General features: G+C 39.4%; 3 protein-coding genes across 11 annotated transcripts in view; 2 read left to right on the plus strand and 1 right to left on the minus strand.

Moving 5' to 3' along the window:
• Positions 1-11,801: 11,801 nt before the first annotated feature.
• LOC124406407 (alpha-2-macroglobulin receptor-associated protein) lies at positions 11,802-13,896 on the plus strand. Of its 3 annotated transcripts, none has more exons than XM_046881816.1 (7): positions 11,802-12,045; positions 12,470-12,611; positions 12,662-12,859; positions 12,952-13,062; positions 13,158-13,266; positions 13,390-13,546; positions 13,610-13,894. In XM_046881816.1, exons 1-7 carry the CDS (start codon positions 11,839-11,841, stop codon positions 13,811-13,813), a joined length of 1,128 nt encoding a protein of 375 aa, XP_046737772.1. In that variant the 5' UTR covers positions 11,802-11,838; the 3' UTR covers positions 13,814-13,894. The 3 variants fall into 3 exon arrangements, with proteins under 3 accessions (XP_046737772.1, XP_046737776.1, XP_046737782.1); XM_046881820.1 differs by having other exon boundaries at positions 11,804-12,045; positions 12,689-12,859; positions 13,610-13,889; XM_046881826.1 differs by lacking the exon at positions 11,802-12,045 and adding an exon at positions 12,220-12,383 and having other exon boundaries at positions 13,610-13,896.
• Positions 13,897-14,826: 930 nt separating this feature from the next.
• Positions 14,827-16,771, plus strand: LOC124408895 (33 kDa inner dynein arm light chain, axonemal). Its single transcript, XM_046886185.1, has 6 exons — positions 14,827-15,026; positions 15,320-15,478; positions 15,916-16,048; positions 16,126-16,271; positions 16,354-16,551; positions 16,629-16,771. Exons 1-6 carry the CDS (start codon positions 14,934-14,936, stop codon positions 16,662-16,664), a joined length of 765 nt encoding a protein of 254 aa, XP_046742141.1. The 5' UTR covers positions 14,827-14,933; the 3' UTR covers positions 16,665-16,771.
• A 2,343-nt stretch (positions 16,772-19,114) lies between these two features.
• Positions 19,115-21,797, minus strand: part of LOC124408864 (protein lap4) — a 37,318-nt gene continuing 34,635 nt past the window's right edge. For 4 of the 7 annotated variants that reach the window (XM_046886153.1, XM_046886123.1, XM_046886132.1 and 1 more), the window contains 2 exons: positions 21,538-21,738; positions 19,115-20,367 (listed from right to left, as the gene is read on the minus strand). In XM_046886153.1, coding sequence (XP_046742109.1) covers positions 20,113-20,367; positions 21,538-21,738 — 456 coding nt within the window. In that variant the 3' untranslated portion in view covers positions 19,115-20,112. Of the gene's footprint in view, positions 20,368-20,861; positions 20,955-21,537; positions 21,739-21,797 lie in introns of all 7 variants that reach the window. The other 3 variants (XM_046886162.1, XM_046886142.1, XR_006929477.1) reach the window with 2 other exon arrangements.

Raw genomic sequence — 21,797 nt, forward strand, 5'->3', positions numbered from 1 at the left:
ATTCGACCCCCAGGAACTCAGAAAACACCTCAAAATAAGCGTAGGACCAGCAGCAAAGAAATGACGATGAAAATCACAAGTTTTTCGGCTGTAACTCTCCAGCTATCGCTCGCAGCGTATTGGGACTGCGCTCAATCGATTCCTCTCGCAAAATTACGTCGGAATAGGGCCTGAAAGATTTTATTTCAGAACTCCTCAAAGTCGGCGAAATTTGGACCAAAAATCCAAAGGGGTTAGCCTTACTTTTTTGCTCATTTTCGGAGCCAAAAATTTGTCGTTCCGGGATCGATTTGTATGACCATTTCTAGAGTAATTCGACCCCCAGGAACTCGGAAAACACCTCAAAATAAGCGTAGGACCAGCAGCAAAGAAATGACGATGAAAATCACGAGTTTTTCGGCTGTAACTCTTCAGCTATCGCTCGCAGCGTATTGGGACTGCGCTCAATCGATTCCTCTCGCAAAATTACGTCGGAATAGGGCCTGAAAGATTTTATTTCAGCACTCCTCAAAGTCGGCGAAATTTTGACCAAAAATCCAAAGGGGTTAGCCTTACTTTTTTGCTCATTTTCGGAGCCAAAAATTTGTCGTTTCGGGATCGATTTGTATGACCATCTCTAGAGTAATTTGACCCCCAGGAACTCAGAAAACACCTGAAAATAAGCGTAGGACCAGCAGCAAAGAAATGACGATGAAAATCATGAGTTTTTCGGCTGTAACTCTTCAGCTATCGCTCGCAGCGTATTGGGACTGCGCTCAATCGATTCCTCTCGCAAAATTACGTCGGAATAGGGCCTGAAAGATTTCATTTCAGCACTCCTCAAAGTCGTCGAAATTTTGACCAAAAATCCAAAGGGGTTAGCCTTACTTTTTTGCTCATTTTCGAAGCCAAAAATTTGTCGTTTCGGGATCGATTTGTATGACCATCTCTAGAGTAATTCGACCCCCAGGAACTCAGAAAACACCTCAAAATAAGCGTAGGACCAGCAGCAAAGAAATGACGATGAAAATCATGAGTTTTTCGGCTGTAACTCTTCAGCTATCGCTCGCAGCGTATTGAGACTGCGCTCAATCGATTCCTCTCGCAAAATTACGTCGGAATAGGGCCTGAAAGATTTTATTGCAGCACTTTTCAAAGTCGTCGAAATTTTGACCAAAAATCCAAAGGGGTTAGCCTTACTTTTTTGCTCATTTTCGGAGCCAAAAATTTGTCGTTTCGGGATCGATTTGTATGACCATTTCTAGAGTAATTCGACCCCCAGGAACTCGGAAAACACCTCAAAATAAGCGTAGGACCAGCAGCAAAGAAATGACGATGAAAATCACGAGTTTTTCGGCTGTAACTCTTCAGCTATCGCTCGCAGCGTATTGGGACTGCGCTCAATCGATTCCTCTCGCAAAATTACGTCGGAATAGGGCCTGAAAGATTTTATTCCAGCACTCCTCAAAGTCGGCGAAATTTTGACCAAAAATCCAAAGGGGTTAGCCTTACTTTTTTGCTCATTTTCGGAGCCAAAAATTTGTCGTTTCGGGATCGATTTGTATGACCATCTCTAGAGTAATTCGACCCCCAGGAACTCAGAAAACACCTGAAAATAAGCGTAGGACCAGCAGCAAAGAAATGACGATGAAAATCATGAGTTTTTCAGCTGTAACTCTTCAGCTATCGCTCGCAGCGTATTGGGACTGCGCTCAATCGATTCCTCTCGCAAAATTACGTCGGGATAGGGCCTGAAAGAATTCATTTCAGCACTCCTCAAAGTCGTCGAAATTTTGACCAAAAATCCAAAGGGGTTAGCCTTACTTTTTTGCTCATTTTCAAAGCCAAAAATTTGTCGTTTCGGGATCGATTTGTATGACCATCTCTAGAGTAATTCGGCCCCCAGGAACTCAGAAAACACCTCAAAATAAGCGTAGGACCAGCAGCAAAGAAATGACGATGAAAATCATGAGTTTTTCGGCTGTAACTCTTCAGCTATCGCTCGCAGCGTATTGAGACTGCGCTCAATCGATTCCTCTCGCAAAATTACGTCGGAATAGGGCCTGAAAGATTTTATTGCAGCACTTTTCAAAGTCGTCGAAATTTTGACCAAAAATCCAAAGGGGTTAGCCTTACTTTTTTGCTCATTTTCGGAGCCAAAAATTTGTCGTTTCGGGATCGATTTGTGTGACCATCTCTAGAGTAATTCGACCCCCAGGAACTCGGAAAACACCTCAAAATAAGCGTAGGACCGGCAGCTAAGAAATGACAATGAAAATCATGAGTTTTTTGGCTGTAACTCTTCAGCTATCGCTCGCAGCGTATTGGGACTGCGCTCAATCGATTCCTCTCGCAAAATTACGTCGGAATAGGGCCTAGAAGATTTTATTGCAGCACTTTTCAAAGTCGTCGAAATTTTGACCAAAAATCCAAAGGGGTTAGCCTTGCTTTTTTGCTCATTTTCGGAGCCGAAAATTTGTCGTTTCGGGATCGATTTGTATGACCATCTCTAGAGTAATTCGACCCCCAGGAACTCGGAAAACACCTCAAAATAAGCGTAGGACCAGCAGCAAAGAAATGACGATGAAAATCATGAGTTTTTTGGCTGTAACTCTTCAGCTATCGCTCGCAGCGTATTGAGACTGCGCTCAATCGATTCCTCTCGCAAAATTACGTCGGAATAGGGCCTAGAAGATTTTATTGCAGCACTTTTCAAAGTCGTCGAAATTTTGACCAAAAATCCAAAGGGGTTAGCCTTGCTTTTTTGCTCATTTTCGGAGCCAAAAATTTGTCGTTTCGGGATCGATTTGTATGACCATCTCTAGAGTAATTCGACCCCCAGGAACTCGGAAAACACCTCAAAATAAGCGTAGGACCAGCAGCAAAGAAATGACGATGAAAATCATGAGTTTTTCGGCTGTAACTCTTCAGCTATCGCTCGCAGCGTATTGAGACTGCGCTCAATCGATTCCTCTCGCAAAATTACGTCGGAATAGGGCCTGAAAGATTTTATTGCAGCACTTTTCAAAGTTGTCGAAATTTTGACCAAAAATCCAAAGGGGTTAGCCTTACTTTTTTGCTCATTTTCGGAGCCAAAAATTTGTCGTTTCGGGATCGATTTGTATGACCATCTCTAGAGTAATTCGACCCCCAGGAACTCGGAAAACACCTGAAAATAAGCGTAGGACCAGCAGCAAAGAAATGACGATGGAAATCAGGAGTTTTTCGGCTGTAACTCTTCAGCTATCGCTCGCAGCGTATTGGGACTGCGCTCAATCGATTCCTCTCGCAAAATTACGTCGGGATAGGGCCTGAAAGATTTCATTTCAGCACTCCTCAAAGTCGTCGAAATTTTGACCAAAAATCCAAAGGGGTTAGCCTTACTTTTTTGCTCATTTTCGAAGCCAAAAATTTGTCGTTTCGGGATCGATTTGTATGACCATCTCTAGAGTAAGCCGACCCCCAGGAACTCAGAAAACACCTCAAAATAAGCGTAGGACCAGCAGCAAAGAAATGACGATGAAAATCATGAGTTTTTCGGCTGTAACTCTTCAGCTATCGCTCGCAGCGTATTTAGACTGCGCTCAATCGATTCCTCTCGCAAAATTACGTCGGAATAGGGCCTGAAAGATTTTATTTCAGCACTCCTCAAAGTCGTCGAAATTTTGACCAAAAATCCAAAGGGGTTAGCCTTACTTTTTTGCTCATTTTCGAAGCCAAAAATTTGTCGTTTCGGGATCGATTTGTATGACCATCTCTAGAGTAATTCGACCCCCAGGAACTCGGAAAACACCTCAAAATAAGCGTAGGACCAGCAGCAAAGAAATGACGATGGAAATCATGAGTTTTTCGGCTGTAACTCTTCAGCTATCGCTCGCAGCGTATTGGGACTGCGCTCAATCGATTCCTCTCGCAAAATTACGTCGGGATAGGGCCTGAAAGATTTCATTTCAGCACTCCTCAAAGTCGTCGAAATTTTGACCAAAAATCCAAAGGGGTTAGCCTTACTTTTTTGCTCATTTTCGAAGCCAAAAATTTGTCGTTTCGGGATCGATTTGTATGACCATTTCTAGAGTAATTCGACCCCCAGGAACTCGGAAAACACCTCAAAATAAGCGTAGGACCAGCAGCAAAGAAATGACGATGAAAATCATGAGTTTTTCGGCTGTAACTCTTCAGCTATCGCTCGCAGCGTATTGGGACTGCGCTCAATCGATTTCTCTCGCAAAATTACGTCGGAATAGGGCCCAGAAGATTTTATTGCAGCACTTTTCAAAGTCGTCGAAATTTTGACCAAAAATCCAAAGGGGTTAGCCTTGCTTTTTTGCTCATTTTCGGAGCCAAAAATTTGTCGTTTCGGGATCGATTTGTATGACCATCTCTAGAGTAATTCGACCCCCAGGAACTCGGAAAACACCTCACAATAAGCGTCGGACCAGCAGCAAAGAAATGACGATGAAAATCACAAGTTTTTCGGCTGTAACTCTTCAGCTATCGCTCGCAGCGTATTGGGACTGCGCTCAATCGATTCCTCTCGCAAAATTACGTCGGAATAGGGCCTGAAAGATTTTATTTCAGCACTCCTCAAAGTCGGCGAAATTTTGACCAAAAATCCAAAGGGGTTAGCCTTACTTTTATGCTCATTTTCGGAGCCAAAAATTTGTCGTTTCGGGATCGATTTGTATGACCATTTCTAGAGTAATTCGACCCCCAGGAACTCGGAAAACACCTCAAAATAAGCGTAGGACCAGCAGCAAAGAAATGACGATGAAAATCACGAGTTTTTCGGCTGTAACTCTTCAGCTATCGCTCGCAGCGTATTGGGACTGCGCTCAATCGATTCCTCTCGCAAAATTACGTCGGAATAGGGCCTGAAAGATTTTATTTCAGCACTCCTCAACGTCGGCGAAATTTTGACCAAAAATCCAAAGGGGTTAGCCTTACTTTTTTGCTCATTTTCAGAGACAAAAATTTGTCGTTTCGGGACCGATTTGTATGACCATCTCTGGAGTAATTCGACCCCCAGGAACTCAGAAAACACCTGAAAATAAGCGTAGGACCAGCAGCAAAGAAATGACGATGAAAATCATGAGTTTTTCGGCTGTAACTCTTCAGCTATCGCTCGCAGCGTATTGGGACTGCGCTCAATCGATTCCTCTCGCAAAATTACGTCGGGATAGGGCCTGAAAGATTTTATTTCAGCACTCCTCAAAGTCGTCGAAATTTTGACCAAAAATCCAAAGGGGTTAGCCTTACTTTTTTGCTCATTTTCGAAGCCAAAAATTTGTCGTTTCGGGATCGATTTGTATGACCATCTCTAGAGTAATTCGACCCCCAGGAACTCGGAAAACACCTCAAAATAAGCGTAGGACCAGCAGCAAAGAAATGACGATGGAAATCATGAGTTTTTCGGCTGTAACTCTTCAGCTATCGCTCGCAGCGTATTGAGACTGCGCTCAATCGATTCCTCTCGCAAAATTACGTCGGAATAGGGCCTGAAAGATTTTATTGCAGCACTTTTCAAAGTCGTCGAAATTTTGACCAAAAATCCGAAGGGGTTAGCCTTACTTTTTTGCTCATTTTCGGAGCCAAAAATTTGTCGTTTCGGGATCGATTTGTATGACCATCTCTAGAGTAATTCGACCCCCAGGAACTCAGAAAACACCTCAAAATAAGCGTAGGACCAGCAGCAAAGAAATGACGATGAAAATCGTGAGTTTTTCGGCTGTAAATCTTCAGCTTACGCTCGCAGCGTATTGAGACTGCGCTCAATCGATTCCTTTCGCAAAATTAGGTCGGAATAGGGCCTGAAAGATTTTATTGCAGCACTCCTCAAAACCGTCGAAATTTTGACCAAAAATCCAAAGGGGTTAGCCTTACTTTTTTGCTCATTTTCGGAGCGAATGATTTGTCGTTTCGGGATCGATTTGTATGACCATCCCTAGAGTAATTCGACCCCCAGGAACTCGGAAAACACCTCAAAATAAGCGTAGGACCAGCAGCAAAGAAATGACGATGAAAATCACGAGTTTTTTGGCTGTAACTCTTCAGCTATCGCTCGCAGCGTATTGGGACTGCGCTCAATCGATTCCTCTCGCAAAATTACGTTGGAATAGGGCCTGAAAGATTTTATTGCAGCACTCCTCAAAGTCGTCGAAATTTTGACCAAAAATCCAAAGGGGTTAGCCTTACTTTTTTGCCCATTTTCGGAGCCAAAAATTTGTTGTTCCGGAATCGATATGTATGACCATCTCTAGAGTAATTCGACCCCCAGGAACTCAGAAAACACCTCAAAATAATCGTAGGACCAGCAGCAAAGAAATGACGATGAAAATCATGAGTTTTTCAGCTGTAACTCTTCAGCTATCGCTCGCAGCGTATTGGGACTGCGCTTAATCGATTCCTCTCGCAAAATTACGTCGGAATAGGGCCCAGACGATTTTATCGCAGCACTTTTCAAAGTCGTCGAAATTTTGACCAAAAATCCAAAGGGGTTAGCCTGTCTTTTTTGCTCATTTTCGGAGCCAAAAATTTGTCGTTCCGGGATCGATTTGTATGACCATCCCTAGAGTAATTCGACCCCCAGGAACTCGGAAAACACCTCAAAATAAGCGTAGGACCAGCAGCAAAGAAATGACGATGAAAATCACGAGTTTTTCGGCTGTAACTCTTCAGCTATCGCTCGCAGCGTATTGGGACTGCGCTCAATCGATTCCTCTCGCAAAATTACGTCGGAATAGGGCCCGAAAGATTTCATTGCAGCACTCCTCAAAACCGTCGAAATTTTGACCAAAAATCCAAAGGGGTTAGCCTTACTTTTTTGCTCATTATCGGAGCCAAAAATTTGTTGTTTCGGAATCGATATGTATGACCATCTCTAGAGTAATTCGACCCCCAGGAACTCAGAAAACACCTCAAAATAAGCGTAGGACCAGCAGCAAAGAAATGACGATGAAAATCATGAGTTTTTCGGCTGTAACTCTTCAGCTATCGCTCGCAGCGTATTGGGACTGCGCTCAATCGATTCCTTTCGCAAAATTACGTCGGAATAGGGCCTAGAAGATTTCATTGCAGCACTTTTCAAAGTCGTCGAAATTTTGACCAAAAATCCAAAGGGGTTAGCCTTTCTTTTTTGCTCATTTTCGGAGCCAAAAATTTGTCGCTTCGGGATCGATTTGTATGACCATCTCTAGAGTAATTCGACCCCCAGTAACTCGGAAAACACCTCAAAATAAGCGTAGGACCAGCAGCAAAGAAATGACGATGAAAATCATGAGTTTTTCGGCTGTAACTCTTCAGCTATCGCTCGCAGCGTATTGAGACTGCGCTCAATCGATTCCTCTCGCAAAATTACGTCGGAATAGGGCCTGAAAGATTTTATTGCAGCACTTTTCAAAGTCGTCGAAATTTTGACCAAAAATCCGAAGGGGTTAGCCTTACTTTTTTGCTCATTTTCGGAGCCAAAAATTTGTCGTTTCGGGATCGATTTGTATGACCATCTCTAGAGTAATTCGACCCCCAGGAACTCAGAAAACACCTCAAAATAAGCGTAGGACCAGCAGCAAAGAAATGACGATGAAAATCGTGAGTTTTTCGGCTGTAAATCTTCAGCTTACGCTCGCAGCGTATTGAGACTGCGCTCAATCGATTCCTTTCGCAAAATTAGGTCGGAATAGGGCCTGAAAGATTTTATTGCAGCACTCCTCAAAACCGTCGAAATTTTGACCAAAAATCCAAAGGGGTTAGCCTTACTTTTTTGCTCATTTTCGGAGCGAATGATTTGTCGTTTCGGGATCGATTTGTATGACCATCCCTAGAGTAATTCGACCCCCAGGAACTCGGAAAACACCTCAAAATAAGCGTAGGACCAGCAGCAAAGAAATGACGATGAAAATCACGAGTTTTTTGGCTGTAACTCTTCAGCTATCGCTCGCAGCGTATTGGGACTGCGCTCAATCGATTCCTCTCGCAAAATTACGTTGGAATAGGGCCTGAAAGATTTTATTGCAGCACTCCTCAAAGTCGTCGAAATTTTGACCAAAAATCCAAAGGGGTTAGCCTTACTTTTTTGCCCATTTTCGGAGCCAAAAATTTGTTGTTCCGGAATCGATATGTATGACCATCTCTAGAGTAATTCGACCCCCAGGAACTCAGAAAACACCTCAAAATAATCGTAGGACCAGCAGCAAAGAAATGACGATGAAAATCATGAGTTTTTCAGCTGTAACTCTTCAGCTATCGCTCGCAGCGTATTGGGACTGCGCTTAATCGATTCCTCTCGCAAAATTACGTCGGAATAGGGCCCAGACGATTTTATCGCAGCACTTTTCAAAGTCGTCGAAATTTTGACCAAAAATCCAAAGGGGTTAGCCTGTCTTTTTTGCTCATTTTCGGAGCCAAAAATTTGTCGTTCCGGGATCGATTTGTATGACCATCCCTAGAGTAATTCGACCCCCAGGAACTCGGAAAACACCTCAAAATAAGCGTAGGACCAGCAGCAAAGAAATGACGATGAAAATCACGAGTTTTTCGGCTGTAACTCTTCAGCTATCGCTCGCAGCGTATTGGGACTGCGCTCAATCGATTCCTCTCGCAAAATTACGTCGGAATAGGGCCCGAAAGATTTCATTGCAGCACTCCTCAAAACCGTCGAAATTTTGACCAAAAATCCAAAGGGGTTAGCCTTACTTTTTTGCTCATTATCGGAGCCAAAAATTTGTTGTTTCGGAATCGATATGTATGACCATCTCTAGAGTAATTCGACCCCCAGGAACTCAGAAAACACCTCAAAATAAGCGTAGGACCAGCAGCAAAGAAATGACGATGAAAATCATGAGTTTTTCGGCTGTAACTCTTCAGCTATCGCTCGCAGCGTATTGGGACTGCGCTCAATCGATTCCTTTCGCAAAATTACGTCGGAATAGGGCCTAGAAGATTTCATTGCAGCACTTTTCAAAGTCGTCGAAATTTTGACCAAAAATCCAAAGGGGTTAGCCTTTCTTTTTTGCTCATTTTCGGAGCCAAAAATTTGTCGCTTCGGGATCGATTTGTATGACCATCTCTAGAGTAATTCGACCCCCAGTAACTCGGAAAACACCTCAAAATAAGCGTAGGACCAGCAGCAAAGAAATGACGATGAAAATCATGAGTTTTTCGGCTGTAACTCTTCAGCTATCGCTCGCAGCGTATTGAGACTGCGCTCAATCGATTCCTCTCGCAAAATTACGTCGGAATAGGGCCTGAAAGATTTTATTGCAGCACTTTTCAAAGTCGTCGAAATTTTGACCAAAAATCCAAAGGGGTTAGCCTTACTTTTTTGCTCATTTTCGCAGCCAAAAATTTGTCGTTTCATGATCAATTTGTGTGACCATCTCCAGAGTAATTCGACCCCCAGGAACTCAGAAAACACCTCAAAATAAGCGTAGGACCAGCAGCAAAGAAATGACGATGAAAATCATGAGTTTTTTGGCTGTAACTCTTCAGCAATCGCTCGCAGCGTATTGGGACTGCGCTCAATCGATTCCTCTCGCAAAATGACGTCGGAATAGGGCCTAGAAGATTTCATTGCAGCGCTTTTCAAAGTCGTCGAAATTTTGACCAAAAATCCAAAGGGGTTAGCCTTGCTTTTTTGCTCATTTTCGCAGCCAAAAATTTGTCGTTTCGGGATCAATTTGTGTGACCATCTCCAGAGTAATTCGACCCCCAGGAACTCAGAAAACACCTCAAAATAAGCGTAGGACCAGCAGCAAAGAAATGACGATGAAAATCATGAGTTTTTTGGCTGTAACTCTTCAGCTATCGCTCGCAGCGTATTGGGACTGCGCTCAATCGATTCCTCTCGCAAAATGACGTCGGAATAGGGCCTAGAAGATTTTATTGCAGCACTTTTCAAAGTCGTCGAAATTTTGACCAAAAATCCAAAGGGGTTAGCCTTGCTTTTTTGCTCATTTTCGGAGCCAAAAATTTGTCATTTCGGGATCGATTTGTATGACCATCTCTAGAGTAATTCGACCCCCAGGAACTCGGAAAACACCTCAAAATAAGCGTAGGACCAGCAGCAAAGAAATGACGATGAAAATCATGAGTTTTTCGGCTGTAACTCTTCAGCTATCGCTCGCAGCGTATTGGGACTGCGCTCAATCGATTCCTCTCGCAAAATTACGTCGGAATAGGGCCTGAAAGATTTTATTTCAGCACTCCTCAAAGTCGGCGAAATTTTGACCAAAAATCCAAAGGGGTTAGCCTTACTTTTTTGCTCATTTTCGGAGCCAAAAATTTGTCGTTTCGGGATCGATTTGTATGACCATCTCTAGAGTAATTCGACCCCCAGGAACTCGGAAAACACCTCAAAATAAGCGTAGGACCAGCAGCAAAGAAATGACGATGAAAATCACGAGTTTTTCGGCTGTAACTCTTCAGCTATCGCTCGCAGCGTATTGGGACTGCGCTCAATCGATTCCTCTCGCAAAATTACGTCGGAATAGGGCCCGAAAGATTTCATTGCAGCACTCCTCAAAACCGTCGAAATTTTGACCAAAAATCCAAAGGGGTTAGCCTTACTTTTTTGCTCATTTTCGGAGCCAAAAATTTGTTGTTTCGGAATCGATATGTATGACCATCTCTAGAGTAATTCGACCCCCAGGAACTCACAAAACACCTCAAAATAAGCGTAGGACCAGCAGCAAAGAAATGACGATGAAAATCATGAATTTTTCGGCTGTAACTCTTCAGCTATCGCTCGCAGCGTATTGGGTCTGCGCTCAATCGATTCCTTTCGCAAAATTACGTCGGAATAGGGCCTAGAAGATTTCATTGCAGCACTTTTCAAAGTCGTCGAAATTTTGACCAAAAATCCAAAGGGGTTAGCCTTTCTTTTTTGCTCATTTCCGGAGCCAAAAATTTGTCGTTTCGGGATCGATTTGTATGACCATCTCTAGAGTAATTCGACCCCCAGGAACTCGGAAAACACCTCAAAATAAGCGTAGGACCAGCAGCAAAGAAATGACGATGAACATCACGAGTTTTTCGTCTGTAACTCTTCAGCTATCGCTCGCAGCGTATTGGGACTGCGCTCAATCGATTCCTCTCAAAATTACGTCGGAATAGGGCCTGAAAGATTTTATTGCAGCACTCCTCAAAGTCGTCGAAATTTTGACCAAAAATCCAAAGGGGTTAGCCTTACTTCTTTGCTTATTTTCGAAGCCAAAAATTTGTCGTTTCGGGATCAATTTGTGTGACCATCTCTAGAGTAATTCGACCCCCAGGAACTCAGAAAACACCTCAAAATAAGCGTAGGACCAACAGCAAAGAAATGACGATGAAAATCATGAGTTTTCCGGCTGTAACTCTTCAGCTATCGCTCGCAGCGTATTGGGACCGCGCTGAATCGATTCCTCTCGCAAAATTACGTCGGAATAGGGCCTGGCTGATTTTATTGCAGCACTTCTCAAAGTCGTCGAAATTTTGGCCAAAAATCCAAATGGGTTATCCTCACTTTCCTCGCGATTTTCGAAGCAAGACCTTTGTCATCTTGGGATCAAGATGCGACTTGTAGTCATAACAGTTTAATTCCTTCATTCGTCTCTGCGGCCTGTATGGATTATAGGCAATCCAAGGAACACAGTATGCATACACACTGGCGACGTCATCGACGAACTAGTTCGCACAGTTCACCTAAAGGCGCGCTCTTCCCACCTAGGTTGTCCACGAACTACCCAAGACTGCCATACAACCACCAACGAAAACTCGGAATAAATTGTTTCAGACTAATGAAGCAGTGAATGGCAGATGGCACATAGCGGAATTGGCAAAGAAATATATTAGAGCCGTTACAGTACTTTGTATACGCACATAATCAAAATGAATGTAAAAATTTCAAAAGCAATCTTATTTCCAAGTCTGTATCTGCTTCTGGGCTGTAATCTGTGCATGGGTTTGAGTAAATATTCCAGTGCTGCGAATGCGCCTTCCGAGGATGCTTCGATATATGTTCCAACTTCAGTGCGAGAACTCGACAAACCTTTCCGAATGGCGAAATTGAATCTATTGTGGTCCAAAGCAAAGCATGTATGATCATCGCTACCCCTTTACCTACAGACATAGCACGTTAAACAGTAGCAGGCTACAGGCCGTATTGTCGATAGATAATCACTCTGTATATGCAGTATGCACTGTAGAATAATTCCACCGAAATCACACCACTCGAGTACACAGGGTATTATATGTTACATATACTGGTAAAATTGTAACCAGATCATTGTTTGCTATCTCGTTAAAATAAGTGATGGAATATGAGAATTACTTGAAATCTTTGCAACAATATAATGCCAGTCCAACTCATCCTAGCCGCTCTTGCAAAACTGTGGCATGAGTTTTGTGCTACTCCAGTAGATTCACTCTACCATGTGAATGAGCACTTCCAGAAATTAAAACATTTAACTTTTCTCATACTAATTGTCTATAATTCATTGCAAGAATGTTTATATTCCAGCGTCTAACCGAACCCAAGCTGCAAGCACTGTTCAGTGATTTGAAAATTCATGACAAAGAGGAGATTGCTTTAAAACATCTTAAAGCTGAGGGCAAAGATCTTGAAGGGTTGCACGAAGCTACAATGCGTAAAAAACTAATTGGTAATTTTGAATTTCTCCTGTATTTTCCATTAATTGACCTTTACGTTCAGAAATTTTCAAATATCTTCTGTATGTAGGCATTATGAGCACGTATGACCTGTTGGAGCATTTCGAAGACACAGAGGATGAGAATATCTTGAAGAGACACAAGGCTATGAATGACGGTAGCAATTACGTATCAAAAGATATTTTTAAAAACAGAAAGCTCAATCAGTTATGGGCAAAAGCTGAATTTGCTGGTTTTACAGGTAATAATAATCATTTGTTTGCAACGTCAATTTTCCATCCATCATTCTAATTGTTTGTTTCTTCAATTGGCAAAAGCATGTTTTATTTCCAGATGAAGAGCTGGCAGCATTGAAAGAAGAGTTCCTCCATCATCAGGAAAAAGTTGATGAATATATGAACCTTATCGCTGATATCCATGCAGGAGATACTCAGACTCATGAGAGTAAGATTTTTTTCTCAGGACGTCTTAAATAATATGCAGAGAATTGCTCCATTACTGCATAATTCAACTACATTTTTCAACTTTTCTGATCACAGACAGCTTGAACGATAAGCACGAAAACTGGAATATGCTTGAGCAAGAGGAAGAGAGCAATAATGTTCTTGGAAAAAATAATGATTATCTTACGAAAGTAAATTTGATGAGGTAAATAATTATAACAATTCCATACAAGATTTCTAGTCTGAATTTGGCAACTTATCAAATCCATGATTTGTAATTACTTTATTGATATCCTTCTACTGTTATTATAACTTTGCATTTAAATAGAGAGAAACACGTGAAATTGAAAGATGGATATGATCATTTGGAAAGACTTACTGCCCAAGGGCCAAATCATAAGGAATTCATAGAGCCAAAAGTGCAAGCTCTGTGGAGAATTGCCCAGGAAGCCAAGTTCAATCCAGATGAGTTAACTTCCCTCAAGGTATAAAAACACATGAATGTTTGACACCAGGCTGCCAATTGTGAGGTATCTATTTAATTTTAGGAAGAACTTCGACACTATGAAAGGAGATTGTTGAAACTACGCCATTTTCATACCTCCGAAGCTTTGACTGATGGTAAGAGAGGAAAATCAGAAGATTTTGACAATTCAACTACTAAAAAAATCATGAAAAAACATGCAAGAGTAGTTGAGAAGTTACACCTTGATCTTGAGACAAAGATAATGCAGAAACATGTGGAGCTGTAAATAATATTTTCCAAGTTAAAACTGTAAATAATATGAAAAAATGTACGTATTGCATTTGTAGTATATAGATAATGTTTTTGTACAATTATTTTTCAAGAGCAAATTAAAAAATGATTTTTATGAAATGATTAACTATGCTCTAATATTTAATGGAATCACCCCAACAAAACAATAGTCATTTTGATACCGTGATAAAATAAACAATCGATCAAGTATTTTTTCGAACGTAAATTAAGGTTTTAGTGCTAAATATTATAGGAAGTTTGGACTAAATGTGTGCATGGATTTTCCCTTGTTTTGCCTGTCGGAATTACATCTTAGAATGGAAAGTAGCGTATATTTAAAACAATATGATACACTGTTGCCTTTAAAAACTATTGGTAGTTGAAGATTTTAATGGGGATGGATCTACAATTTCGGTAATGAATTGATATGCTGGAAGAACGACGTGCAAGTAGGTATCATATCCTTGAAAAAGACATTAGACATACATTACATACAAAGTTTGGGTTATATTTATTCAATGTTCATTTACCGAGGGGCGGTCATTACATTCTCGTAGTAAAATTTACCTTCGAGTCATGATGATTCATTCAATAATCTGATTAGCAATTAAAGTAGTTTTTCTTGCACGTAAATTTTACTCAATAGGTGGAACAACCAGCCCTTTATGTATGTACATACATACAATCCAGTAAACCGAAACGAATTGAGTTAGTTGAAAACGGAAATACTACCAAGTAGAACAAATTGAATGGAATCAAAAAGAATTGTGTGCCAATTCTTTTAAATTCCATTTAATTTATTTCAATCATGTTTTTGACTTGCTTAATTTGTGTTGGCTTACTAGAATACCAAGTATATTCATTCTTAAAAATGAGAATTCAATGATGAAATTTGACGTTGTGCTAGTTGCAATCAAAAACTGTGCAGTAAATCGACCAATATTAGTGTAATCTTCACCAAAATCCTCTTTGATCTTCACCTACTTAAAGGACTTTTTCGTCATGGTTACCAAGTAAACAAATGCTGAAAACTATCAGCAGACAAGCAAGAGTAATTTCTCACCCAGCACTCAAATCTTATACACACTGGGTACAGTTATAGAAAAAGAAGTATTATGGCAGCAGTGGTTCAGGAAAGGACTGTCCCTCCCACTGATACTCTGATAAAGTATGACAATCCTGTCCTTGTCACAACTCACCCAGAAAAGGTTCGTTTTGAAAGACGTTAATTATTCCACTAGTTAAACCCTGAACTACTGATGTGACAACTCTTGGAAATGAAAGTATTTTACTCTATCAACCGTGGTTTTTTAAGAAACGGTAAGAGAAGATGATAATATCCAGTGTAACAATTTTATTTAAAGAAAACCTAGTTTTCACCTGCGTAGTTGAGGGTTAGTGAATATTCGTAGCGAAAAGCAATTGATTTATTTCAGATAATCGACTCATGATACTTTGCAATGACTATTCTGAACGATATATGCTGATGTTTTGAATACAGAAGAATAAAGATGCATCGCCATCTAAGGTTGGGACGACTGCATGTAAAGTACAAACGGCACCTCCAACAACTGATATTCGACGCGAAACTGATGAGATTCTGAATGGAATTCTGCCTCCAAAAGAATGGGAGGAAGATGGTCAGATATGGACTCAACGTGTGCGTATTAATTCATCCTAGATCCATTCATTTAAACCGCTCTAACACTGTTGAGAGGGTGCCCTAGTTGATTTCGACGTCATATATATCTCCAAATATCAATTAACAACCTCATTCTGTACACAATTCTGAACAAAATCAGTTCAAGACATTTTTATTTGTTGCAAACATAAAGAAATGACAAAAATTCTACGAATTTGCTATTGCGAATTCGTAGAATCCATACCATTCCTTTATTTCTGTGTCAAATGAAAATGTGTTGGAATGTTTTTGTTCAAAATTGTGTATCGAGATAGGAAAAATATGTTAACCCGCTTTGAGAGTGATAATATGCTATTATGTTGAATAAAGTCGATAATAAGACATTCAGACATTTGCTAAATTATACTTGTTGAATACGGATCCAAGCATATACTTTAATTTAATATGATATACAGGTGTCAAGTATACCGGCTACCAGATTAGATGTCATCAATTTGCAAGAACAACTTGATATGAGACTACAGCAGCGACAAGCTAGGGAGACGGGAATCTGTCCTGTCAGGCGAGAACTTTATACGCAATGTTTTGGTAACAACATTTGTATCGAACTATCGTTTTTACACATTCTAAATTCATATGTCAATATAACTGATGTACGCATTTAGATGAAGTGATCCGCCAAGTAACAATCAACTGTGCTGAACGAGGGTTACTTTTGTTGCGAGTTAGAGATGAGATTCGCATGACTATGGCTGCATATCAAACACTCTATCAAAGTAGCATAGCATTTGGCATGCGTAAGGCTTTACAGGTAAATAATACACAACAGCCACTGATTGCTCTGTACCTCTAGAAGTTTTTCAAATTGTTTTCAACCAAAATGTTTCCGGCAGGCTGAACAGGGAAAGGAAGATCTTATATCAGCTGCTGACGAATTACGCGTTCAAAAAATCGAGCTTGAAAAAAATGTTGCTGAGTTAAGACAGAAATTCGAACAAGCAGAAACGAGAGCTGCTGAATTGCGCGAAGCTGAGGATAAAAAACATTCCGAGGAAATTCAATTTCTAAAGAAAACAAATCAGCAACTCAAGGTAAAACGTGCATGATTTAATATGAGCGAAAAATTTGAGATTTCTGGTACTTGCATAAAACGTTATTCTCTTTCCAGACACAACTTGAAGGAATCATTGCAACAAAAAAGTGATTCTCAAGCAAACAATTTCATTTCTAGGAGTTTGTACAGGCTTTTCCATATGGAATACTGTTTCTCATGAAAACAATTTCTCATCATATAAAATACATAAATATTATTTATTCAAGGAATACATTCAAATTAAATAATAAAGTAATTTCCTAATCTAATTTCGATTAATTGCTTATATTTACTCTGTATATAATATAATTGCTATACTGTATCAGCGAAATGTCACATACTTTTATGAAACTTATGTTCTTTCGCAAATTATAGTAGTATGTCTTTCAAAATTCACTTCATCAACTTACATGGAGTATTTTTCACTGCCACAGTTAAGGCACGCATGCTTATGTAGAATATTTTCTATTGTGGAACAGATGGACAGTAGGCAAATCGTCTCTTGATAACCCTTCACTGCAATGACTATCTATAATACGAATTATCGAAAAAATAATGAGTCCTAATATACATATAATGTATATAGCCGCCGAAAATACTAACAATTTTGTACACACTGCGCTAATTTACTCAAGTTCAACCAAAACACTCATATATTTTTAATGAATATACAATTAATAACGGTTTTTATCATGCTCCTTACTAGGCTGAATAAAATACATTTTTTGTTATATTTCTTTAGTTGTACGTAATATTCAAACTGAAAACAAAAGTAACCATTGTTTGCTATGTGATAATTGACTTACGGCAAAGTATAGGGAGCATTCAAACGAATTGTACAACTATTAATTAGTCTCTGAGAATCTTCACTATTGCTCCTCTGAAACTTGGTGGTTTTCATAAATAAGCATGGCATTTTTCAAATTACTATAAGATCGCAATGATACTAAGATGTCCAATATTGGTCCCATGTGCCGTTTACATAAATTTGATACGTACGCACAAGTGATAAATGGTCTGTGTACTTCAAACGTACATTTCGTGAAATCAAATTATGAACAAGTTAAAACGCGTAGAAACGGCAGAACTGCTTGATTGATAAAAATCGAAATACATTTCGCGTATTTTTTTTTCTCTTCTTCTTTTAACAATCTTGTTCCAGTTTGGGTTCTCTAAGGTCTCAAATATTACGTATGGATGACGAAACACAGATAATCATTTAATTAATATCCCTCATCGTTGCACGAAAGTTTTTGACCATTTCAGGCAGCGCAATGCTTCGATTTCCAGTCGCATATATGCGAGTTTTATAGCCAATTCAAAATTGTCTGCCAACTGCAACAGATTTACTGTCTAGCATAATACTGGATCGTTTCACTATCGCGGATTTTATAAAAATAAAATGTGCCACAATTAGTGTGCTGCATGACTTGAAACTTTCCATATTTTCAGTTTATTCAACTAGTAAATAATTTTGCGTTAAAAAAAAAACTGTAATTTAACAGAAAATGTGTTTTAATGGTTAATGTATCATTCTGGCAGTTTATCATTAAAATTATATACTACCGTGAATTTTAACTTTGCAGAAATCTTTTAAACATATTTGTTTCAAGTTGCTGATATTCTTTTATTACAAAAATTCCACGACTTTTCCGAGCTTTTCGTGCTAAGATTCAAGTTTTCGGAGCACGAATTATTCTGTTCCGATCCGCTTTAAAATTAGCAATCGCTATTTAAAAAACCGTTTCACATGGTAACATATTTTCACTATACAAGTTTTAAGTACAGACTGACAATAGAAATCAGAACATGAACTCACTAATAGTAGGCGAATAAATTACACGACTTTTCCGTGACCAAATTATAAGTTTTCCTTGATTAGAATCCGAACTCATTGTTTCAATTTTATTATCTGGAGATAATGGTGAAGAAAAATTGTTCTTAAAATCTGGATTTTTTATGAGCGAGGCTTTATTTTTCTCTCTCTATACTGCCACAAAATTTCCTGACAATAATTGACAAATTCCCTGACTTCTTGGTTTTCCCGACTAGTAACCACAGTATAGTAATTTTTGTGAATATAAAAAACAATTTCGGATTTGGCAACATCAATGTACTATGAAATGATTCCTATTTTTGTATTTGTGAAATCAAAACGGTTTGTCAGTTCCAATTAGAAAAGATTGATTGTAAAACAAGAGAAATTAAAGTGAGTTATTTTCACGAAGCACATTCGAATTCAATTATAAATAAAACCAACAGAAATCAAAGGAAACATTTAAAGAGAAGCGATACAATGTCAATTACAAGTTATCAAAATTATTTTACTGCTGAAAATTCGAAATTATCCGCAATTTCTCTTACTATTCTGCGAACAACATTTTCTAAAATGCATGACCAGTTATTGGAGATTCTGAACGAAATGAAGTAGGCCAGCTAATAGTCCGAAATAAACTGTCTTACAATATTAGGAAAAGTGGTGTGAATATTCAACAGAATCAAGTGATAATATTTTCCTCGGGTAGAACCTAACAGAATGCCTATAGTGACGCACCCTATGGTTATTTAAAATATACCAAGTTATTTATTTATATACATCAATACATTAAACTATAATGCAAAATATGGTACACGTCACGTTCTGTAGCACGAGGAGCTGTCAATCACATAGCTTAAGTCAGATTTTTGTCTAAATGAGAACTAGTTAGTACCATTAGCAATTAAATAAATAGTGTTTTACTGCCTTTGACCTGATTTAATACTTTGACTCGCTTTTGCCTGAATGCTGTGTACTTTCAATGAACAGAAAAATACATGCTGTGACGCTTTGGTCAAGTGGACCTTGGAGCCATTCAGGAGGACCTTGATCACGCCTAATCATGGTAATAATGGGCAGCGGTAGGTTAACTCTGCCATTGGCCTGAGGAACCCGCTTGACCGAATCCTTACAGCATGTGAATTCTTTCAGACAGTTTTTATTGAAAAAAAACCACTAGCTACCATTTAAAATACATACGGTTAACATGTGATGTAACTATATTAATAGAAAAATACTTAGGAATGTACACTTCTGGTAAGACCCGAAACCTTTACGCACATTGAAAGGTCAATGTGTCAAGTACTTAATTATACAAGTTACTAAGTAAGTGAAAGGGTAATTTGTTTGATAAAATTGAGACATATAAATGAATGTTGACTGGCAGCATAATATTTGATCAATTTTTGAAACAACTGCTGCCCGAGAAAAGTAATTTATTTCTCGAAACCACTAAATACCAGCAGTGTGTTCGTGCTAATTTGTTGTCTGAAATATTCAACAAGTGGTTACGATCTATGTTTGATGAATTTTATGTTCAAAATACTAATCACTCATGTATGCTAGTCTGATTTGGGAAAAAAATATTGCACAAAGCAACATTTCAGTATGTCAAATTGTAAAAGCTGAATAAGAGCTTACATAATCGGTAGGATGACGTGACATTTTATAATATGAATTCATCAATACTATCCTACGTGAATATTGTCGGATGTTTTAGAATCGCTAAATTCATTGTTATTATTAGTGACGTCCTTTGCGCGAACGCTTTCGTTTTTTCTTTTTAAGCGGTATAGTCGGTGGGAGATTAACATGGATTGGTGTGGAAGTATGAGATCTGGTGTCTTTCTCTTCGACGGGTGTACTCGCAGAAGTTTGAGCTGTGGGATCTTCGCTCTCACTTTCAGCATCACTGGCACCAGTTCCTCCGATACTTTCAGCTTCCTCTTCGGCATTACTGAGCTCCAGTGAGATAATTTTTTCTCTGAGAGTTTCGACCTATGATCAGAGATATTATAGAAATAACATACCTTAATAGAAAGAAATATACATATACATATATAGCAAACTGGGTATTTCGACAAGACACATGAGACATGACAAGGAACATTCGTAAAAAAAATAGTGGGTTTCAAATAAACATAGTAAATTGGAACAACGTTCCGAGTACTTTATTTCAGCAAAATAAATCACAGATAGTTCAGATTGCTTGGTTAAATTTTTAAATGAAATATGGTATAGTTCAAGTTTTGAAGTATTGAGTTTGAAAATGCTGCAATGATGATTAATATTGACTGAACAAAAGTGTCGCTATACTTCAGGCTGTACCACGTGAATTTGGTGAAGTTGGCCCTTTGAGCCATCGAAATGGACTTTGAGGCATGAGCTGATCACTCTTCTTCAATGCCTACTATCAGTATGACGGGCCCACTTCACTGAAATCCCATGGCACATCATACGATACCAAGTTACTTAGAACATGTAGAGCATACCGCTAGCAGGAGAACAGTTTGTCAGTAATCAGTGGAAAGAAAGTGAGTGGCTCAAGGCAGTGCAGGTTGCATTCCCGGTGAGAGTGTTGGAATCTTCAAACAACAAGACCAACTGTTAATTTCATTCTATTTGTCAGGAAATTAGTAGTTAATGACAATAGTCAAATAGATCGATACCAATAGTACAAAGGATATGTGCCAAGCATAGTTTACTGGGAAAATGACAATTTTACCAACAGTTTCTTTTATATTCCTTTGTCCAAATTGTTTGTCATGTGCAAAGCATAGTCCATTCTACGTACTTCAGATGACTACGTGTGACATGCTATGCGTTTTGCATCGCGCATGTAAGATGAAGTAATAAAATGATATAAATAAACGAATAAAAGTAATGGCAGACGAACCGGAGCTCTCTATCCTGAAGTAACGGTACTAGTCTTTGCTAATAAGAAAATTGTATCAAATGTTCGTACCAAAGAGTATTATAAAAAGAGAATACGAAGCAAAGTTGAAACCTGTTACACATGCATGTATGCGTCAATCTGTATACACGTGGTGTATTTGATTTGGGCCCTCCTGACTGTGCGATGCGTATTTAAAAGATCATAATCTCTTCTCTACATGAATTAACAGAAATATCCTTGTAAAAAAAAATCGCCAAAGCAACATTTGGTACCTCGTGCTCAATCAGCTTCTCGACGTATTCAACGGTTCGCACACGGCGTTCACCCGTCACTTCGTCCACATACTCTTCGGTGCGCCGAGTGACCTTTTCATCCACTACTTTTTCACATTCGCGGACAGCCTTTGGGGGGCCAATCTTGCTGCGCACAGCAAGCTTAGGGAAATCTGCACTAGACGGTCGTAATGTAGCGAACTATCGTAAGGAGACAGAGAAACGATAGCCGTTGTAGTTACATGGGTCAGCTTACAAAG

Source organism: Diprion similis, chromosome 1, assembly GCF_021155765.1.
Source record: "Diprion similis isolate iyDipSimi1 chromosome 1, iyDipSimi1.1, whole genome shotgun sequence".
Lineage (NCBI taxonomy): Eukaryota > Metazoa > Arthropoda > Insecta > Hymenoptera > Diprionidae > Diprion > Diprion similis.